Source organism: Podarcis tiliguerta (assembly GCF_965153285.1).
Source record: "Podarcis tiliguerta genome assembly, chromosome: 4".
Classification (NCBI taxonomy): Eukaryota; Metazoa; Chordata; class Lepidosauria; order Squamata; family Lacertidae; genus Podarcis; species Podarcis tiliguerta.
Window position 1 is genome coordinate 54,116,868 of NC_139537.1, and position 23,178 is coordinate 54,140,045.

General features: G+C 42.8%; 1 protein-coding gene across 2 annotated transcripts; it reads right to left on the reverse strand.

Moving 5' to 3' along the window:
- Positions 1-3,458: 3,458 nt before the first annotated feature.
- Positions 3,459-23,143, reverse strand: WDR4 (WDR4 tRNA N7-guanosine methyltransferase non-catalytic subunit). 2 transcript variants are annotated; one of them, XM_083437381.1, is made up of 13 exons: positions 22,971-23,143; positions 21,707-21,769; positions 20,508-20,654; positions 18,211-18,367; positions 16,967-17,079; positions 16,106-16,166; positions 15,256-15,354; positions 13,760-13,824; positions 12,725-12,908; positions 12,074-12,143; positions 9,471-10,455; positions 4,194-5,937; positions 3,459-3,527 (listed from the first exon to the last, which is right to left on the reverse strand). In XM_083437381.1, exons 1-11 carry the CDS (start codon positions 23,087-23,089, stop codon positions 10,292-10,294), a joined length of 1,242 nt encoding a protein of 413 aa, XP_083293507.1. In that variant the 5' UTR covers positions 23,090-23,143; the 3' UTR covers positions 3,459-3,527; positions 4,194-5,937; positions 9,471-10,291. The 2 variants fall into 2 exon arrangements, with proteins under 2 accessions (XP_083293507.1, XP_083293506.1); XM_083437380.1 differs by having other exon boundaries at positions 4,194-10,455.
- Between the last annotated feature and the right edge of the window lie 35 nt (positions 23,144-23,178).

Here is a 23,178-nt window from a genome sequence, read left to right on the forward strand (position 1 = left end):
CCCTGACTGGACTCAGTACTGTACCAGGTAGGGCCTGGGTTGTGGCAGCGGGAAATAAAGTGGTGGCACAGGGATCAATAGACGGTGAAACATCCAGTGACCCTGTGTGATCACCACACTCCCAACCCAACCTTTTTGCTCAACAACTCTGGGCCATCTCCCCCCATTTTCTTAAATTGGAGGCCCCCAAAATAGGGGTTGTCTTATACACGGGGGCACGTTATACATGAAAAAAATACAATAAGTACAACTACTCTTGTCCCTTAGCGAAAAGGTATGTGTGCCCACAAGGGAGCAATGGAAGTCTCTTACAACAGGGCTCATTTATTTGGATCCCAGTTTGCAGCATGACTTAGTTGGATTTGGTTGACATTTTCCTTAATGGGGAAACATTAGAACCTGTCAAGTGGAGAGAAGTGACAGCTGTAGGCTGCATAAGTGGCTTAATTGGGATTTCTTCCATTAATGCCCTTAGCAGACCCAATAGTGCTCCTAGCAATCATTAGGTGGCATGTAAAACATATTCACACAATTTAGTGTCACAGTAGCATGAAGAGGCCATCAATATTTTCTCCTTTCTATAATTTCAGGTCTAACTCTCCCCCCCCCTTTGTTTTTTTAATGGATAATGCAGCTCTGCTTAAAGAAGGTTGATTTGCTTCCCAAATGAATAAGCTGATTATATCATATTATAGTGCATTTGTGTAGACAGAACTGTCAATCTGTCAGCTTGTCATCAGATTCTTATAATCTTAACTGTTGAATAGTTTGTAGCTGAGCACTAATAATGGCTTTTCCCCTCGCTGAAATATCTGCATCTTAAAAAGGTTGTGCAACAAGCTATCAACAGGCAAGCTTCAAAGTTTGATAGACACATTTTTGCTATCGTTTTCCCCTAATACAATGCATTTCTAAATTATATGTGCATTTTTGTACACATGGGTAGGAGAATTGTATCACATAATTCAGAGAAATAAAAAATTTGAAGGATAGTTGAATTTCGGCTTGCATATTGGTCCAAATTAGAGAAGCGTGAATTTTGTAGTTTCTTATTAACATTAAATTTCTTGCCTATCACTACTGTCAGCTGTCTCCTGCTGCTGTTTTCTGCAGATGCAATAGAGGTGGTGAAGAAAGTCTTCTTCGCCATTGCAATCCCCACTTGGTAGGTTCGGCATTGAGCTCTAACCCGTGTCCAGTCAGCTTCAGAATGAGTTATCCGCCACTGGCTCTCTAGCTGTCTCAGTGATTGTTTCATTGCCCTCAGATCCATGGAAAACCACGGAGCTGTCAAGGCTCCATGCAATCGGAGAAGGCACTTCAGAGCCAAACAGTCAATAGCCCTGGTTAACTCCACATTCCAGTGGGCCACCAGGGGATCAGCTGAAAGGCCATCAACATGAGATAAAGCATCCCCTACCACTCTTGGAAACCATTTGGATCCATTAAGTGGCAGGGGTGGACCCCAGGCTGCATACAGCTGGAAAATCAGGGTGCCTTATAGGCCCTTCTCCAGGATTGGTAACCTATGGCCTTGCAGATGCGGCTGAACTACAACTACAGTCATCCCTGGCCACTGGCATACAGGCTGAGTCTGATGGGAGTTGAAGTCCAACAACATCTGGAGGACCACCTGTTCCTCACCACTGAACTCTGCTGAAAGTGTGGAACATATTACTAGCAACAGTAGACCTGGTCCTTTTCTCAGCTGCCCAGTGAATGTATGAAAAAGACTCTCGTTCCTCCTCAAGTGGATCTGATGTACATCCTACATGCACCCAAGCCCCAGAATTCACATATATACAGGGAATCACCAGCACCTACATATCCGAACTGCAGGAAATGGCAATCAAGGGGCCTGTGCAATATGACAGATTTCCATGTACAAGATTCCCATTTTCAATATGGACAGAGAAGTCCCTGCTTTATTCAAACCACTGAGGTCTGATTTTGCATTCCTATGCCAAGCCGATAACACAGGAAGCTGCTAAGCCATCCGTCAACAAGCAATGCAGAGGGGGGAAAGGAGAACCAGATGGAAACATTGTGCTTCCCCTTAAGTGGCTATTGGAAAGTGACACGTAACAGGAGATTCCTTGTAAAATGAAAAATGCTCGAGGTGTATAATGATAGCCAACTAACAGTAACATGTGTTCTTCTTGATAAGGGCTCCTTTTGTGAGGCTGAGTATCCCAATCAGTCTGAAGCCAAAGCCTTGAAATGTGCAGCTGAGGAAGCACATGGAGCAAAGTGAAAATGGGCTTCCTCAAGACTGTTTTTTTTAGAGGATTTTCCAGTACTGTTTGCAAGGAGTAACACCTGCGTGATTAAAGTTCAGACTGGAATAAAATCGTGGCCGATAAAGCACTGTGCAGCTCTGAAAACAACCAGTCTTCTAAACTATTATACAATGGTATAATCAAATCTAGGCAATTGTTAACAAAACTTAACATATTATGAAAAGAAGCAAAGAAGGATGAGCACTTAATTTATTCATTTTTAAATGGAGACTATTTTTAAATCGCCAGACTGCATCAATCCAGGATAATGCTCAGCCACATATTTTTTTGCTTATTTTTCCCTTTGGCATATATAATTTTTCTTGCTCTTTTTTCTTGTTTTTTTTCTTCTTATTGTCAAAGAGAGAGAATCAGTGGGTGAAGAGAATTGATATAGCTCGTACTATTAAATAAACAAATATGAGCAGTCCTTGTATTTAAAAAGGTCTAGACTAATCTGACCTGCTGCCATACCTGATGGTGGCAGAACGGCTTGTAATCAGGGAAAGGAACCAGATTTTTAATGAGAAAGTCACCCACCTATTTTTGAATAGTAGATGAAAATACACTGACATAAAAACTGACTTATAAGGCACAGCATAATAGCTGTATTCATGATCCCACTAGGGCAGAGCCACACTATGCATTTAAAGCTTATTCACTGCACATTCCCAAAGCATCCTGGGAAATGCAGTTTGTTAAGGGTACTGGTAATTGCAGCTCTGTGGTGGGGAAACTGCAGTTCCCAGGGTGCCATGCGCTTTAAATGTGCATTGAATAAGCCTTAGATGTACTTCAGCTGCTGCTTGGGGAATCTCCATTCTGTGATCACATCTGAATTCAATGGATGCTCTGGCCACTCTGCAGCAGGGATTTCCTATATTGTTATGAAATCTGATGTTTCTAGATCTTCCCGGTCTGACATTTCTCTTCTTACATGGAAACCTTCTCCAACTTGGTACCTTCCAGATTTTTGGGGAGTGTAGATTTACTAATGCTAATTGCCTTGAGATGTCTAATGAGAAGTGACCCACAGATATCATAAATATCAATTAATAATACTAGCATGGATGTGCTAAAGGCTTGGGCTGATAGGAGTTGTAATCTGGAGGGCACCAGATTGGCAAAGCTTGTTTATGGGACCGATCCACTGCTATGAATCACAACACATACACAAACTTTTTAGTGCTTTAATACATTTTATTAATGTATTAAATACATTATTTATTTAATGTTAAACCACAGAGCCTAGGACTTGCCCATCAGAAGGTTGGCGGTTCAAATCTCCATGATGGGGTGAGCTCCCGTTGCTCGGTCCCTGCTCCAGCCAACCTAGCAGTTCGAAAGCACGTCAAAGTGCAAGTAGATAAATAGGTACCACTCCGGTGGGAAGGTAAACGGCGTTTCCATGCGCTGCTCCGGTTCGCCAGAAGCGGCTTAGTCATGCTGGCCACATGACCCAGAAGCTGTACGCCGGCTCCCTCGGCCAATAAAGCGAGATGAGCACCGCAACCCCAGACTCAGTCACGACTGGACCTAATGGTCAGAGGTCCCTTTACCTTTTATTCTTGGTACATTGGGTGGTATTCAACCAGGGTTTACACAGAGCAGGCCCATTAAATTAATGGCAACAACCAAATTAGGTTCATTCATTTCAGTGGGATTACTCTCAGTAAAACTTAGCTGAATACCACCCAGTGGTCTCCACTGTGTTTGTAAACAAAATGTTTTCAAAGGATTTTCTTTTTCATAGTGCTAAACTAATCTCTTCAATTACGGGCCTGCCTGCCCTCAGGCATATATATATACTGTGTGTGTACTAGACACATGAGGAGAGGCTTGATTTTTTAAGAAAACTGGCTCATGGAACAGCAGATATTAATCTGATGCTGAAATGTTCTGATACCTCAGAGCCTAGGACTTGCCGATCAGAAGGTTGGCGGTTCGAATCTCCATGATGGGGTGAGCTCCCGTTGCTCGGTCCCTGCTCCTGCCAACCTAGCAGTTCGAAAGCACGTCAAAGTGCAAGTAGATAAATAGGTACCGCTCCGGCGGGAAGGTAAATGGCCCGTGCGCTGCTCTGGTTCTCCAGAAGCGGCTTAGTCATGCTGGCCACATGACTCGGAAGCTCCCTCGGCCAATAAAGCGAGATGAGTGCCGCAACCCCAGAGTCGGCCACGACTGGACCTAATGGTCAGGGGTCCCTTTACCTTTACATATTAAATTAAATTGCCATTTAATTTATTACGTATTAAATTTAAATTGCCATTTACAATACACTGGGTAGAAGTCAGTATCATGCTATTACAACCATTCCATCTGCCACATGCAATGATCCCCCCTCTCCTTCCCCCACGCTCTTTCTGGGGGTCCTCTCATCCTCCCCAAAGCCAATTTCAGGGGGGGGGCAAGGGCCCCCTTGTGCAAGCTGAAGTCCTTACGCAACGCTTCCATTGGTGTAGTGTATTAGATGAACCCTGCACAGTATGTACTTTGAAAATAGTTTTTGTTTCCTATTATCTGTTTTGTCCCTGCACTAGCAAAAGTGAACAGCGTTGCCTCTCGTCCGCCACATCCTTTCTAACCTGAAATGTATTTATCTCCCAAAGCCCTTGGGGAGATAAATACACGCTGGGCTCGAAAAGCAACTGAGGTGATGGAACCAACGCAAGTAGTTAAAATAAACTAGGTCTGCAGTTTTCTTTTCAACTGCTGCTATTGTTGTGATAGCGGCTCCCTTCCGTTCAATTACGGCATGCACAATTTTGCACCTGCAATTAATTGCCGGCATTTATCCTTCTAACTGTGGGCTAAATTGCAGCTGCAGAAGCAGAGACAGTAACTGAAATGCCGCTGAAGATCAGACTAATATATGCCTCACGCATAACTACATCAGACTTAATTCTATGCTTCGCAGGCTTTTAAAAACCTATTATAAGGTAATTAATATCAAATCTACCGCTACTTCTTCAGCCGTCTTTCAAGCTGAGGATACTCTCAGGGGTTCTTTGTCACCTGAACAATCAGCAAGAGCCACACCAGATCTCTAAAGTCTTTTTGGGAGCCCAATCAGACATGTACGAGTTTGTTAAACATGAGCTGGGCTATAGAGAGGGTGGGATAGGTCAACTTTTAATATAAAATGGAACGCACCTGCCTTACTCACTACTGTGCTTTCAGCTGGTTTTCCCCAGCCCACTTCCAGTGCTGAAAGGGAGCCAGGCAGGGGTGTTGATGGCAAGCAGCAGAATACCAATGAATATTTAGGGCCGGGGAAATGGTAATGTGTGGAAGCTGAGGTGCCAAATGTGCATGCAGAAAAATCGGAGCTGAACAGCTCATTTACGATATGAGGCCCTGTCTGGAAGCACCTGCATTCTCCTAGAGATGAAATTTAAAATAATAATAATGGACTGATTCTAAGAAATGTGAGCACAACTCTGAGTAGAACACTCTGGCACTGCACCACTCCAGTGCCGGATGAATAGTTATTTATTCAGTGTTTCCAAGCCAATCTAATTTTCCTCAAAGAAACCCAACAGCTGGGGGGGAAAACAGCAAAAAGAAATCCCTGTTGCTTCAGCATTTCAGAGCTCCTCAAAGACATGTCCAAGCCACCTAAGAGCATTTTAGAAAGCATCTTCCTCAGCATCTTCCCCTAAGATAAAGCAAAGACAGTGAATGAACAGAAACAGACACCAAAAATAGGGACAGTCAGAGCATACATGGTTAAGTGAGAAATGCAGGCCCCTATTGGACAGTGCCCATGCCGTCACTGGCAGTGAACCTCCTTTCCCAAAGCTGCGTCATTATGTGAATGGTTAGAACATTTGATTGAGAACTGCTCGCCTACTAGTATTTTTTCAAAACATAGCTCTAAAAGCAGCCCTGTACTGCTGTCTTTCCATTTCAAAAGAAAATTCAGTACGGGGGTGTTTATACTGTCTGTGCATACGTAGCACTGGAGAACTCATTCAACCTCTTCCCCTTTCCCCCCAATGGTGAACAGCAACATCTTGAGGGACAACAACCTTCCTCCTCTCTCCACCAGGAGGGGATAAGCCCTACTTGGGCCACTCAGTTCCCATGGAGCAGGAGTAGAACTACTTTCTCACCCCCACCAGTTATGCAGTGGGGGCACACCTGCAGAAGGAAGCCTGTCCTACACATGTAGGCTTGTTCACACAATGAGGAGTACCTGTGTACATAGATAAAACTCCCCTTTCCAGACAACGCATGTTGGTGGGGTGCCAGCAGGGCCACTGGGACATGGGGCACTTGTGGCAGCTTCAAAAACTTATTATTTCATGGACAAAAGCTGTAACTTGCATGGCAGAGAATTCCACACATGTTACTTTTTTCTGTCCAAAGGACCGTAAGCAAGCCCTTGCACTGAAAAACCAGGCAACTGGCTTAGTACTGCATCTGAAATATATTTCTGATATATTGCACATGGGTCTCTCTCCCTCTCTCTCTTTTTAAAGAGAATAAATACATTCTGGAGTCTTTAAAAAAAAAATACAACTCATGTGCTCATAACAAATGCAACATCTACTATATTTCATGTGCTTTATATTCATTTAAACACACAAAGCACTGACCTAACAATGAAAAGAACAAAGAGCACCAGCATGCAAATATTCTCCTTTATCCTTCCCAACAAAGAATCCACCTATTTGCCTCACAGAATGTGGGTGGGTAACTAAGCAGTGAGTGCTTAACTAGGAAGCAGCAGCTCTGACACAAACAGAACCGTCAGAATGAGGGTGTGTGCTGTACCAAAACACGGTCACAGACTCTTTAATAGACCCTTTTAAGTTGCAATTTGAAGTTTCTTTAGAGCACAGCCTTCCGCATGACGACAATCTCATTTGGAATAGTTTGGACAAAGGAAAGGGAAGAATTACCTACTTATAACTGAACATTCTGATTACAGGCACTAATTTGTACAGCACAAAATGTGACAATTGTTTGGGTGAGTGTTCTGTGCATGGGTTTTATCTGGAACAGGACACCCAGGCGTTTTGATGAAAACTCTTATGAAAGACAACAAAGGAGTCTGGGCCACTCCAATATTTCATTGTGATACCACACAGACTACTTTTTGCCAGGAGCACAGCAAATAAAAGGAACTGCAGATTGCTACTGGACTACAAGGGTTACTTGGCAGTATCTTCCATGGTTTTCAGAAAGACAATACCCAGCTATTGCTTTCAAAGTTCACAGGTTAAATCACTGTTCTCCAACAAAGTAGTTCTGTTAGCTCAAGGGTTTCCATTTATGTAATGCAACTTGTCCACTTCCTACACACCCTCCAGAGGGTTGGGGAAAACTGCAGAACAGATTTAGGGAGCGTGCATATATTAGTGAAAATAACACACCAAAATGCACTATATTTGGGGAAACTGCTTTGCAAAAATGTGTGTTAGGCAAAACATACACATCCCAATCAGTGAATACTTGGAGAAATCCACACTAAAATGCTGGACTTTCATGAGGGCTTTGTAAAGAAAATCACAAACTGATGTGGGAATGTGGAGAACTGAACTTAAGACCGCAAAAGCCATCTCAGACCCGATGATCTGCAGGTAAGGCATGGTTACCAAGGACAACCCAGCAGCCAGTGACCTATGACTGGGCCTTTTCAGTGATGGTTTTCCATTTGTAGAATGACCTCCCTATGAGGTGCATCTGTTTCTATCACTGTCAGCTTTCAGGTTGAGAAACAGTGCATTAAATTACCAGGAATATTCATAAACCAGAAAATAATCCTATTGAGGTCGATGATTAATCAGCTCAGTAATGGTACTGGCAATCCACAGCTCTCCACTCCTGCTCATGTTCACCACTCCTTAAGATGCTGCTTAAAACTCAGGGCAAATTTAACAGGCTGAGATTCAACACTGTGTAGACAAGCTTTGTGTAACAATTGCAAGTTGAGTTCAGAATCTACCTCAAGGACTTGGATGGCTCCAAACCAGGAGCTGCCCATGTCCTGTGGGGGTTTAGACTCTGAACATTACAAACGCCAAAATTCCCTTTGGTTTCAGAAGCCGTGTGGAAGGCAATGACTTACTGCTCGAGAAAAGGCACAGCAATGATATGCTGCATGCACAGAACCACTTGTGCAATTGTTTTGATCCAGGTCTGGAAACCCTCCCATTAGACATTGCCAGCAGGAGCCTCATCAAACCTATAGCCTTTTCTCTCGTCTTTTCCTTGATTGTACTATGTGCAGTTTCCAGGTTCGTTCTCAACAGGCCTCCTGATGAGAAATGCCATTCAAAAGCAGCTGAGGCAATCACTACCTGTAAGTGTCTCAACCTTATGAAATGGAATTCTGAATATCTTGAAACAGCTGAGATGCACAGGCAGCCTTCTAAGTGACAGAATGCTGTGACCACATTTTACGGCTTGTTTACAGCATATTATTCATTCAGTGCTATGCTGCTTGTATGCCAGTATGGTATATACTGTATCAGAACACTTCAGCGCCTCTCACAATCTAAAGCAGAATCTATGAAATAAAATCCTTTAACTTCATATTATTATTTTTAAAAAAGACACACAAGCTGGCAAGTTGCAGTCTAAATCACATCTCAAAAGTATGGATACTTTTTCCCATAGTAAAAAGGTCGCCTTAATTTAGTTCAAAAACAAACAAGCCCACCCATCCAGCTATCAATCAGAGATTCCTTCTAGAGAAAATTGCCCCATTGTCAAAGGACAACTCCAGCAATGGGATCTCATTTTTGGTCCAGTAGGTCACTACACTCATCTTACCCTACAAAGTAGGGTAAAAGGTAAAGGTAAAGGAGCCCTGGATGGTTAAGTTCAGTCAAAAGCGACTATGGGGTTGTGGCGCTCATCTCGCTTTCAGGCCGAGTGAGCCAGTGTTTGTCCAGAGATAGTTTTCCGGGTCATGTGGCCAGAATGACTAAACCACCACTGGTGCACGGAGGACCGTGACGAGTGTCAGAGCGCCTGGAAACACCGTTTACCCTCCTGACACAACAGTACCTATTTATCTACTTGCACTGGCGTGCTTTCAAACTGCTAGGTTGGCAGGAGCTGGGAACTCACCCCGTTGCGGGGATTCAAACTGCCGACCTTCCAATCAGCAACCCCGAGGCTCAGTGGTTTAGACCACAGTGCCACCCATGGTCCCAGCACTACAAAGTAACTCATTACCTTCACTGTGAAGATATTGTGTTTCCACCAGTTTAAATGCACTGGAGGAGAACTGTGGTTATGCAGGGACTCCACATTTATGATTTGTTACACAATGAAGTCACATTATGAAAGGTGAGCTCTGAGAATTATCCAAGGATATTTTGGCTTTGGTCATGTACATCCTTAGCTAGTAACTAGAACAGTCAAAAGGATCGCTTCCAACTGGAAGGGGAAGCTAACTCCAGGCTTGCATGGCACAGTGGGATGCACTGAGCTCCCCAGACACCCCTGGGGAACATTGCCAGGATGTTTGCCTCATAAATCCTGGCTTTTCCCTGCCTGAACCTCCTTGCTGTCGACAGAGGGCAGCAAGGAGCAACCACCATTGACTTGTGAAGTGACTGGAAACCTCCTCCATCCATTCCTGCTCTCCACCTTCTTTCTGGACAGAGGGAGGACTGAAGGACGTAAGGTAGGAATTGTTGGGTGAGCTTTAGGGGCCTGTACTGGACGGAGGGTTCTCACTATGGCTTATGTGGCACATGTACGAAAGCAGAAAGTTTTGCAGTGTGTCCTCTTCCTTGCCATGCATCACAATGTCATCACCCAATGACATCTACGCTGACAGTCAAGGCAAGCAGCTAGAAAGAGTTTGCAGAGGACATATTTATCACTGACAAGGCAAGGAAGTGTCACCATAATAAAGCTAGACGTGTTAATATTTGCACTTTGTAGCCAGCTTGTTCTTCAGTGTGCCAAGTGATTCGGTAGTTCTCAAAGCAGCTTCTTCCAATGCAATGCAAGTCACAACCAAATTTTGCACTAAACAAGGACGCTGCTCATGTTTTGAGCTTCTTTGTCTGCCCATTTGATTCATGCTGCGGGTCCTTTCTCTTATTCTTCCACTGCTGAAGTCTCTCTTCTTTCTTTTGGAGGTAAACAGCCATGTTATCAAAAGAAGCCTTGTAGAGATGTTGGTAGCAACTTTCTTTGCCAACGGAGCCTGTAGAAGAGAGAATTGGAACATAGGCATGTGTTTTCCACGCACTGAGGGTCTGTTTTCTGTGCATGTCAAGAAAGGAGACTTAAAACCTTAAAATCTGAATTTGTACAACCAATAATAAGCCAATGTGAGTACTAAAGGGGCACTGGGTGCTTTGGGAAGGAGAAAATAGGCAACTACAAATACTAAGAAAGTAAAAATTGCTTTGTTAGATTAGGCCATGGTCTTGGCTTTCTGTCTTGAACTGTGACCATGATTTTGGTTTTTTTTAATGACATTAATTAGTACGCTGCCCCGTTACCCCACAGAAGTCACATGTGTTATAACAGAAGCTGATCTGGCTCAGTAGAGAAGATAATAAAAAATAATAATTTACATATCTATTAGCCTTTCCACTTGACTGGACAACGTTAAGGCTTTGCTAGATTTTCTTTTCAGCAACAATTCATTCAAGGTTTAAATATTCCTGTCCCATCTCGTAATAGAAGAGAAACTGTGATCGTCTGCTGAAGAACTATCAAAGCTGGAGGGGGGCAGACAGCTATTAACAATTTGACAATAAAAAGATAACTACCTTTTCTATAGGGGTAAAGACACTAATTAAGCATCTGGAACAGGACTCAACTATCAAGCTCCCTTGTGCTAATTAGCTGCAATAATCACTGTAATCTTAATAGCCCCTTTCCCCCAGCTGCTGATACACTTAGGATCTATGCATGGAACTATAATTTGAGATCTAGGTAAACTATTTTGCTGTGTTCTCACATTATTCAATGGTTCTTTTGTGGGTACTATCGATGAGCTGGATTTTTTAGATCTCACCTGACCTCAACAGCTCAAGGCAGCATGTAACAAAAACCAAAAAAGAGCTAGCTTCCGAAGTATATTACTTTCTACCTTCAGGGAAATCTTTTCCGCAATGCTGAGAAACATTAGCATCTTTGCCACATGACCCCACCCTGTTGCAAAGGATTCTGGGAATGTACACTCAGTCCAAGTGCTTAGGCCTATTGGACCAAGACAAAGGTGTACCCATCACAGTCTTGTGGCTATAAATTGCAAAGTTGTGTAGTGGATAATAGTGGGGGATGATTGCTCATGCTCATCATTACAGATTTTCTCAACACGGGAATTCCGGAATAGCTTTCAAATTATGTTAAATGTAACATCAATTAGCCTTTGGCCAATTAAACAATCTATGGCCATTTAAACTGTGGGAGGGGTTATTGTTTTTGTTCTTTACTGTTATATGTATTTTTGTATTTCTATATTGTAAACCAGCTTGTGAACTTCAGATGAAGGGTGGCATAGAAAATAATAATAATAATAATAATAATAATAATAATAATAATAATAATAATACCCTGGCTTTATAATACCTTTTCCACTCCCTTTCTCCCTCACATAATTACTCCAAAGGCTTGCCCAACATACCAAATCTCAGCTGACAGCAGGGATAGGTGAACTTCCATGCACTTCCACTCTCAGAACCAAGCCTCCTCAAAGCAACAAGGCTCTTATCTAAATCTTAAAAGTTACTTTTTATGAATGCTGTGAGATGCACTCTCCTCAAATCCTACCTTGACACCCACTTTAAACGGTGTCTCAACCGCCTTACCTTCAAACGCTGTCCAGTTGTCACGGATGCACTTTGACATTTTAATCAACCCTCTCTCTTCAGTAGAAGACTGAAAAAAGGAAAGAAGGACAACTCTTGAAATCCCCATATCAAGCACATCGGTTCTCATACAGGGAACCATGTGCTGGGCACAGCCCTCCCAAAATCTTCCATGATTTGCCCCAAACCGTGTGTGTGTGTGTGTTTCAATCTTTTCACAAAGAGAAACTGACAGCAAAAGAAGGAACAGGCATTCCACTCGTATTTTCAGATAAAGAAACCAAAGTAGCCCTATGTCACTGTTGTCTTGATCACCAAGCTGAGCTCTGGCACTGTGCCTTAGGCTGCTGTATATTGACCAGCATGAAAAATAAAAACGAAACATAATATTTACATGCTATTTGATTGGGCAACCATAGCTACACCATGTTCTTCTCAAGCTTGAGAGTGTTTATTGAAAACTGGTAACACTGTCAAAGGATGTTGCCAAATGGATTCAGCCAGTGCTACCTAGCCTTATGTGCAGATATTAAATAACTGACTCCCAAGCCAGCTCCAGTTCAATGCCCTTTTCCTGTATGAGTATCCCAAAGTTCTTTGCCTGACACCATAGCAGGGGAAGCCCAGCTGTAACCAGAAAGCTCCTCTCACCTGCCATTGTCCATTCACAGGCTGATAGAACAGAAGAGGTGTCTGCATGTCCTCCTGCAGAATCCAGAGCCCCCCTGTTTTCTCAAATGCAATGGCCCAGCCTTTGCAGATCAAGGGGATGTTCTGTTTGTGAATGAGTTTCTGAGTCTCGGGGTCAAGCTGGAAGATGGAAACTGTGGGAAGACTTTTCAGAAACGATCAGTAATGATTAGCGCTATCATTTTTACAGAGCACATTTCGCACGCCAAGATTGCCTAGCAGGTTAAAACTATAACACATCAATCAAACTCTTAGAGACCTTGTGTAAAATGATTGTTGATTTGCCTGAATTTCACATAAGGCTTAAGTGTACAGATTTCTTCCGGTCTTGGCCAATGCATGCAATATGATCACCTCATGGAGCAGGAATGGGGAACCTGAGGGGCTCCAGAAGTTGCTGGACTACAGTTCCCATCATCTCTGATCTAGGGCTGGGGCTGATGGGAGTTGGAGTCCAACAACATCTGGAGAGCCAAAGATTTCCCATCCCTGTTGTAGAGGTTGCTGTAAGTCAGGGATATCCAACCGGTCAATCGCGAAAGCTCAACAACTTTGCTGGCGCCTCCCCATAAGAAGCTCAACAACTTTGGGTCTCACTCCCTGCTATAAGTAACTGTTTATAAGGTCCCCTTATGGTTCTCCCTGACCAACAAGAATGTCCATTTCATGGTAGAACACATCTCAGATATATGCAGGGGAACTGCCCATGTTCTAAGAAGAGATTTCCAAACATGCCGTGGATACAACAAAGCTAATATAGCGATGTGAGCATCAACCAAAATCAACTTCATTATATTATATTAACTCGGACAGGCTTAATATTATTGAAGCAAAATATCATTATCATGAACAAAGAAAAATCCACATTCTAGGTGGCCATGGCTACGCTGCTTCCACAGTAATTTTAAAGCAACAGATATCTGACATGCCTAATAATGAAATTATGTAATTTGGCTGCTGCTTCCACAGTAATTTTAGATATTATTTTCCTCTTACCAGTCATATAAAACGGCAATGTAATTTCCTTCACAACAATAGGCTGTCCTGGAGACTGCATATTTCTGAGGAGGGAAAAGGAGATGCAATTAGAAACTGCACAGGCAAGAGAGTTTGTAGGGGATGAAGAGAAGGTAACAAAGAGAAAGCCTTCATGTCAAATTCAAAAGCCCTCTTCAGGTGTTCAAAGGTCCATACTCAAACTGGATAGGGAGTTTGAGTATCTTAGCCCTCTCCTCTCCTTTTCAAGTTGAGCATGAAGATCTGGAGAGGGGATTCTAACTGGATTTAGTTGAACATGATTAGAATCCTTCCCACAACTAGGAACTATGTACAGTTGCTGTAGCACAACGGTTGGGAGAGGAGGAGGAGGTGAGGCCAGCATTCACGCTCCCCACCCCGGTTTGAGTCCCCAAAAATTATTCTGAATGCCTGAGGACTAAAGTCTTAATCTAAAGCAGAATACTATTTGCAGCGAGAGTCACACATCACAGCCAAACTGCACAGCCCCCTTCCACATTCTTGTCCTGAATCAAAGGCAGGCAGGTGAAAGGGAAGAGTAAATGGGCAAGACTGAAGGTGCCCATGACCATATTTAAATGGTGGATCCCAAGTATGCAAAAGTGTGTGCGGGGACGATGACAAAAAGTTGTCTCCAACACCCAGCACCAGTGAAACCAATAAGGGAAGCCTATAGCCAAAATAATTACCTTCCTTAGCTAGACTGGAAGCTTTCATGGTGGTATTCAGGGTTGGCCCGGCTTTCTTAGATATTATGCTGGGATAATCTAACCTTATACTTGTGTGAGGTTAACAAAAAGAAAACAGAAATATTCTCAAAATTAGTTTTCAGTTTATTTTTGCCCGTGATTTTTGTTTGCATGTTTGGTTCTCTTATTTGCTTGGACACTTAATGCGGATGACGACCCACAGGAAGCCACAGTTTGATCTAATGGGTTGGGTGCCTGCCTTCTTCTCACATTATAACTCAACTTCTGGATGCAATTGCTGCCCTTACAACACCAGCCCATATGCCCCTTAGGAAGAGAGGTATGCAATTTTAGCATGTCAGATTGCAATGTGTCTGCACGTAGACAAAAAACCGCCCACTTCATATCACCAATCCAAGTATTAAAAAAAAAAGGTTGACAATTAAATGAAGGATGAAATAGATTCTGAAGCATTTTTTAAAAAATAAATACATCTGCAAACACCTGAAGCTATTTCACTCCAGACCAACAGCTTTTCAGAGCAGCGCAATGGTTTTATTCTCAATGTAATCTTGGGGAGAAAGGCGGCCAAAAGGTTTGTGGTGCTTTGCACATCGTGTTGCAGAACTACAAAAAGCCCTCCTTGTCATTCTGGGATTAGATTTTCTGTAGTTTAAAATTTACTCTCACCTCACCTACACATACCATTCTGAAAGCAAGTTTGCCTGGAAAGATGCAGAGACACACAGAGAGAGATATTCACATGTTCACAGAAAAATTAATTACCTTCTCATTTGGGGGAGCCTCAGATGTACTCAAACTACTCAGATGACAGCAGTGCACTTCCTTCCCACTTTTGTATTCCCAGAGCCTCAATGTGCAGTCCTGGGGAAGGGGGTACAGTTCAAAAGAGAGAGGCTGATTAACACCGCTTCTGTCAAGAAGAAGACAGCCATACATGTATGTAGGCACACACTCTCAACAGAATCAGATACCTGAGGCCCCGCAAATGTTGTTGGGCCACAGCTCCTGTCAGCACGGCCAATGGTCAGGGATGATCCAAGAGCCAAGCTTTAAATCCCCACACAGCCATGAAGCTCACTGACTGAGAGACAATGACTGGTCCAAGGTCGATGCCACAGGATTGTTGGAAAGATAAAAGTGGGAAGAGAACCATTTATGCCACTTTGAGCTCCTTAGAGGAGAATATGGGACAGAAATGGAATAGTGATAATAAAATTAAAATACAAGAATGGGAGTTGTAGTCGAGCAACATGTGACAGGTCACAGGTTCCTCAGTCCTACTCTATGAAGTGAAAAAGGCCTATTCTTAAACGCATTCAACTTTAAATGGCAAAACCACCCAAGACAAAAATACAGCAGTGTTCTGTGAACATTCATTGTAGTGATGTTTTACATTTTCTTATTATGGTAATCAGGATTAGATGATCCTAAGAAAGCACTTTGAAAAGTTGGCAGCTTCCTCCTCACCTCCGTAAAGGATGCTCCTGTTCCAGAAAAATGTTTAGAGAAGGAACATAAAGCAACTACAGTATTTTACCCTCAGCAAGGGAGGAAAATGTGTAAGCAACCTACTAAAATTCCAGATGTAAAATGCCTCAGACAACATACATACCCCAGAAGCTGATAAGAGAAGTTCTGGATAGTTTGGTATTACAAATATTTTGCTGACAAATCTAGGAGGAAAAAAAGGTCAATGTTTGTGGTGTGCATTCCTAATGCAAGCAAAAAGTAATAAAGTGTGAGGTGAAACATCACCATAGCAACAGAAGGCTGTATACTGGATTAGATCACTATGTTATCTTTTAGGTCAGGAAAAATGCACACGAACCAATTAACTACCAGTATCACTGTTTAGAAAATAGATTAGAAAGAGCAAAACCCAAACGATGAAAAAGTGCCAGAGCATTTTAAAGAGTTTTCTGGGACAGGGGAAGATTGTAGTGCAGTATCCAAATGTACTCAATAATGAAAGCCACCTGATATGAATTTTGATTAATAGAGAGTTGGAAAGGCTCCACTGTGTGAGTTTGTGTAAGTGGGAGCTCAACTCCTAATGTTGTCCTTACCTGACAGAACCAAGAGCTGCAAGGGAGGCAGCATCTCATCCAGACCAGCTCTTTGGGCTTAGAGAGCAATTGCTGAAGAGCCTGGACAGGTCCAACCTCTTCTTGAAACTCTCTAGTGTGGGTTGGGGGAATCTACAATCTCCTCAGACAGCTTAAGCGTAGGCATCGTGGTGCCCTCTCAGTGCTGCTGGACTCCAGCTCCAGCCAGTTCCATGAACCTCGGCACACATGGTCAATAGACAGGGATTGTGGGGGTCACAGTCCCTCAACATTGGCAGGGCACCCCACTGGCTAGCTTGCTGCGTAGCACTAAGCTTAAAATATGTCTTCCTATCTCCCCGCTCCCCTTATAAACAGGGTGCTCTTCCCTTCTCCTCATGTTGCAGACTTTCTACAACTGCACTTACTCTCTGTGTCCCAGGCAGAAGGACACGATGTTATGTGGCGCTCTAGTCAAACTAACTCGTATCTTCTCATCACGGTCAGCGGTCAGGATATACTGGTCATCGGGACTCAGCGCCTAATGACACAACACAGGTCACCATGAAACAGCCCAGGAGGCTTTGCGGCATGCAGACACATATGGGAAATAAGTACACATCCACCAGTTTGGTTTCAGATCTCTTTGGTTTCAGATTGACAAGACTTGGAAAAAAAGTCTACAAAAGCTACTAGTCTTGAACATTTTGCTGGCCTGTTTAGTCACACTTGTCTGTGCTTATTTGTAACACACTGTGACACACAGAAAGAACTACATTTTCTTCCAAATTACAAGTTCTCCTCAAGGGAGTAAGAGTCCCCTGGAGATGACCCTTACTCACTGCAGGCAACAAAACTAGGGGTTCTTGACAATCCTGCCACACAAAACATTAAAATGTTGGTTAAATTTATGATGCAAGCAAAAGCTGGGTAAGTTTTAGAGTTTGGATTTGATATCCCGCCTTTCACTCCCTTTAAGGAGTCTCAAAGCGGCTAACATTCTCCTTTCCCTTCCTCCCCCACAACAAACACTCTGTGAGGTGAGTGAGGCTGAGAGACTTCAAAGAAGTGTGACTGGCCCAAGGTCACCCAGCAGCTGCAGGTGGAGGAGTGGGGAAGCGAACCCGGTTCCCCAGATTACGAGACTACCGCTCTTAACCACTACACCACACTGGCTCTCTAAGTGATAACCAAAGATAATAATAATCTGGCTATCTATCTGGTTTTGCTCAGAGCAGACACATTGAAAATAATGAACACAACTTACTTAGGTCCCATAATTTTCATGGCATTACTCTGAGTAAAACTTAGTTGACTATCATTCATTGTTTTCAAAGGAGGTAGCTGAAACTTCATATTTAACAATTGGCTTACAACCCAAACTTATTTTAGATATCGTAAACATTTTTATACTATTCAAACCCATTCAAACCAAGTCTCCTGGATTGTTCACAAAACAATAAAAAGGAATAGTCAAACACAGAACACACATTTATGTTGCAAATAGTTTTGTTGAGTTCACTGAGCTTTTTCCACTGTAACTGTGCAGACCCAATGAATTCAGGGGAAAATAATTTAAAATAAACATGCTTAGGACTGGGCTGTATATTTATGCTTGGGGCTCTTCTTTAAATAAACAAAGATGGTATTGGGCCAGAAATTGCATACATACCACATCCAACAGAAGAGACAAGTGACCAAGTTCAATTGTTCCTGCATTTTCAGGCTCTGTTGTTGAGAACGAATAGACATCACCTGATTTGTCAGCAACCAGTATCTTATCTTCTGCTGCTGTTATAATCAGGGAAGTACATCTTCTAATGACAGACCTGGAATGAAGAATTGACACTAATTAGGGTCCAAAACTTCCTCTTTGGAAGATTAGACTTCATAGCTAAATTATGTTTGTACATCACATTATGATTGCTAAATTTGGGGGCAGGAAGGCATTTCCCCAAAGAATGGCCGCATAATTTGCATGAAGATCTGCAGAAACTGAAAGAAATGAACAATGTGTTTTGATCATGTCACAAACTTTATAGCAGAACAAACCTATACGAATTGACTCCTTACTAATAAGTACCTGAAAAGGGTTATTGGTAGCCAGGGGAAATAAGGCACTGCAGCTACAGAATTTTAGAAAGCCTGCCCTTCGGTCTTTCTGGAAGTGGTAACAGAAGATCTCAAAAGAGAAGGGCATAATAATCCCAGTGAGAATCCAGCACCAAAGGAGTTTAAAGGATATGCATGCAGCACAGTTCTAAATCCTAGGAATAAAATTCATTCATTCATTTATGACCTCTCTTAACCTGACCTTAATCTTAATCCCACTTTAACCCTACTCTTATTCCCATCACCACACACTGGACTAGCAAAAAAGGGACCCCTTTGCTTTCTCCCTATTTTTCCCCAACTTTTAAATGAATATAATTTGACACCTTCACCCACAATGTAGGCTCTTTTTAGAGCTGAAAGGAAAGTACAGTGGTACCTCGGGTTACATACGCTTCAGGTTACACACTCCACTAACCCAGAAATAGTGCTTCAGGATAAGAACAGAAATCGGACTCCGGCGGCACGGCATCAGCAGGAGGCCCCATTAGCTAAAGTGGTGCTTCAGGTTAAGAACAGTTTCAGGTTAAGAACGGACCTCCGGAACGAATTAAGTACTTAACCCGAGGTACCACTGTATAGAAACATTTTAAAAAAATAAATAAACCTCTGACACCAAATAAATTTCTGTTCTTCATACTGGGTTGGAAGGTGGGGGGCCCTTTTATCTGAATTACAGAATGGACAGAATGTATAAAGTCACATTTTTAGTGAGGATTATCATGACAAAGAACAAAGTGATTGTGAAATCATCTGAGTTTCAAAAACAACTTGCAATGTAGTGCAACAAAGTTAATAACTTACGTTATGAGCCTGCTCTTCAGCTGTAATTCTCACAGTGGCTTACAAAAAACACATAAAATAAAATAATACAACCAAGCAAACAAATAAAGGTAAAGGTATCCCTGCCTGTATGGGCCAGTCTTGCCAGACTCTAGGGTTGTGCGCTCATCTCACTCTATAGGCCGGAGCCTATAGGTTGGCAGGTGCTGGGACCGAACGTCAGGAGCGCACCCCGCGCGGGGATTCGAACTGATCAACAAGTCCTAGGAGCTGAGGTTTTACCCACAGCGCCACCCGCGTCCCAAGCAAACAAATAGCAGGCAGCTAAAACCAGCATGGCACGCGGGTGGCGCTGTGGGTAAAAGCCTCAGCGCCTAGGGCTTGCTGATCGAAAGGTCGGCGGTTCGAATCCCCGCGGTGGGGTGCGCTCCTGTCATTCAGTCCCAGCGCCTGCCAACCTAGCAGTTCGAAAGCACTCCCGGGTGCAAGTAGATAAATAGGGACCGCTTACTAGCGGGAAGGTAAACGGCGTTTCCGTGTGCGGCTCTGGCTCGCCAGAGCAGCGATGTCACGCTGGCCACGTGACCCGGAAGTGTCTCTGGACAGCGCTGGCCCCCGGCCTCTTGAGTGAGATGGGCGCACAACCCTAGAGTCTGTCAAGACTGGCCCGTACGGGCAGGGGTACCTTTACCTTTACTAAAACCAGCATAAAGATAAAACACAGCAGGCTAAAACCAGATTTTATTTAATCTCTTAAAAACATTCCAAAATTTAATCACCAATTTAGCTTAAGCCTTTTGTGAACTGAAAAAAGAACTAGATGTGGTGTAATGACAGAGTTTTAGACTTGGGTGAGGGAGATCTGAGTGACTTTGACCAAACAACATAGGTTGCCCATCCCTGCACTAGAGGAAGTGAAGGACACCAATAATTGGTAGCTATTCTATCAGTAAAGTTAAATATATCTGATCAGTTACAGAAAATGATCAAGCAATGTAAATAAGTTTGTCTTAAAACAGCTCTTATTTATATTTGGGTACAAATATTTCTGCTGAAGTGCCTTCCTTTCCATACCTTACACTCAGACATTCCCAAGACGGTTTCGTACGAAAAAAGATCAGTCGTTTGTTGTCATCAGTCAGAGCAAAGTAGGTTCCTGATGAAGAAAACGTGCAGGCAAGGATATCGTTACTTGCTTCACCCGCTGACTTTCCGTCATCTCTAAAAACAACGAGAAAGAAAAAAAATATTCAAGACCTAGAGGTTTTGCACCCAGTTACCTCAGACTGCTAAGAACAGAAATTGCTATTTAGTAGGTTTGATCAATACAACATCTGTTTATTTACTAGAGTATCTGTACCACTAAGTCAATTGATACCTTATGGAATTATGTTTTCAATTATTTCAGAGGGTATCCTTCCTTCCACTAGTGTGCAGTAAGATCAGATTTTTTAAAAACCTTACACACCAATCCTTTCTTATAAACAATGGTGAAGGCAGTGCTCATGGTCGAAATAGAGATGTCTATAGACTCGTAATCTGGTGAACCAGGTTTGAGTCTCCGCTCCTCCACATGCAGCTGCTGGGTGACCTTGGGCTAATCACACCTCTCTGAAGTCTCTCAGCCTCACTCACCTCACAGAGTGTTTGTTGTGGGGGAGGAAGGGAAAGGAGAATGTTAGCCGCTTTGAGACTCCTTAGGGTAGTGATAAAGCAGGATATCAAATCCAAACTCTTCTTCCTCAGTACTCATTCCTAAGTAAATGCACTGAGCAGCAGAGCAGCAGAAGCAAGCACCATTTTATCTGCGTAGGTGCTATGATTTATGTGAGTTTAAAAAATGGCAAACTGCATATGCCCAGCACACTTTTTATTATTAGGGTAGTCAAATAGTTTTTTCCTTGGTATTTTTTCTCTAACTGACCAGGGATGTGGAAGCACTTCTAAAGTGTGGAATGGTGGTGGAAGGGAGAAATATTAAATTATGTAGTTCACAACTGAAGAAAAACACACAAACATTTAAAACCCCATCCCATACCGGACTATTGAGTCCAAGGTTTAGAATCACCTAGCTGCATCACTGCATATAAGTAGTTTGTATTCCTCAATTTGTTTTTGTATTTTATGTGACACTGGTGGTAGCGGCAACATTTATTCTCAGCTACAAACAACAACTCTAAGAGATGTAAATGTCATATTCAACAGAGTTTTTGAATAAATGGGAATGAGGTGGATTTCCTACTGCAAATTAAGGAAAATTTAAACAGTCTTACCCTTGATTCTGTTGAAGTTTCTCTGTTGCTGTGGAACAGTCATAAATGAAAATATCTTCATTCCTGGAAATTATATAATTACACCAGGTCAGTATTTTCCAGTAAGCATAGTATCAGTTGTGTCTCATCTTACTTACCATGCCTTTTTAAACAGTAAAATTTCAGAATTAATGAGGTTTTCTGTTTCATTTTATTGCAGAGGAACATATAGACTTGGAAAATACTAGAGCAGGAAATGCAGAGAAGTTTTAGAAACTTATATGAAAAGTATATTTTACATGGTTCTTTTTTCAAACTTCTGCATTATTACCACAGATGTTAGCACCTCTGTACAGTAAATGTAATTAAATGGTCCATTATTTATTGGCCAGAGACTGATACAGAGCTTCCTTACAGCACAGCTTTATACATGTCCACTCAGAAGTATATTGCATTGAGTTAAATGGGTTTTACCCATTTCAAGGTTCAATTACAGAACCCCTCTATTAAGAGGGATCAGGCAGTAAACATGGGGTTAGAAAACAGGAGTGGAGACCTATTGTTAGCACTGACAATACACTGTCTACCTACAGTAGTTGACTCAAAATAAAGCAGCTCATTATATAATATCTTGAAACCCAAGTGATCATATATTTTCAGAAGAGCAGTGGGTAATACATTCTCCAAAGCAGACAATGTGCAGAAAATAAGAAGCAGAGAACAACGTGCGTACTCGGATTACTTTTACTCCTGAAAGCATTATCTATTTTGGAACCTTTTTAGCAGGAAGAAACATGTAAATTCAATCATCCTAAACCTATAAGGCTGGGGAAAGGCTGTCCACCCCCTTCATCCGACCAGCATTGCATTTGTCGGAAGAGCACTGCAGCCTATTTCCTCCATTTATATAAATCAGCGTTGTCACTCAACTTTTCTAAGCTGATCAGCATTATGCACACTGACCAGCTGCCTGGATAAACTGTGTGCACACTGCCACCGGTTATTGATCCTAACCCACTGTGTGTATAAAAGGAGGGCAGCTTTGAATTAACTGATCAGAATTAAAGGGTGCACCCGGTTACCGCTTTACACACTCCGTTAAACAAACACACAACCCTTCTTACACAGCCGCTGCCTTACAGCGGAATCTTAACCGTGCCTACTCAGAGTGATTTCAATGGTAAATGCGGTTAGGGCTGCAGTCTCAACAGATATAAAGACAAGACGACGGGAGAGCGAGGCTAGAAGAGGCTGAACAGGAGCTCCTCGGCCCGGTTTCACTCACCCAGGCTCTTTGTAAAGGGCCGCCAAGAGCTTGGCTCCACCGGTGACCACCATCAGGTCCCCGCAGACCGCCAGCTCCGGGGAAGAACCCGCAACCCCGGCGGGGTCAGCCGCCTCCATGCCCGACAACAGAGCCGCGTGCGGAAAACCACACAGCCGTCGCCGGCAAATGACGTCACTGCGGGACTCCTTGGCAAGGGCCCCTCCTC

What these genes read in the sequence shown, in the direction of transcription:
- WDR4 (XM_083437381.1), bottom strand. Translation starts at nt 23,089, where the DNA reads ATGGAGGCGGCTGACCCCGCCGGGGTTGCGGGTTCTTCCCCGGAGCTG. An exon ending in TGTCTCTTCTGTTGGATGTG is followed by an intron (nt 17,080 to 18,210) that starts GTATGTATGCAA and finishes TTGTGTCATTAG; the next exon opens with GCGCTGAGTCCCGATGACCA. An exon ending in TTCTGCCTGGGACACAGAGA is followed by an intron (nt 16,167 to 16,966) that starts GTAAGTGCAGTT and finishes TTTTCCTCCTAG; the next exon opens with ATTTGTCAGCAAAATATTTG.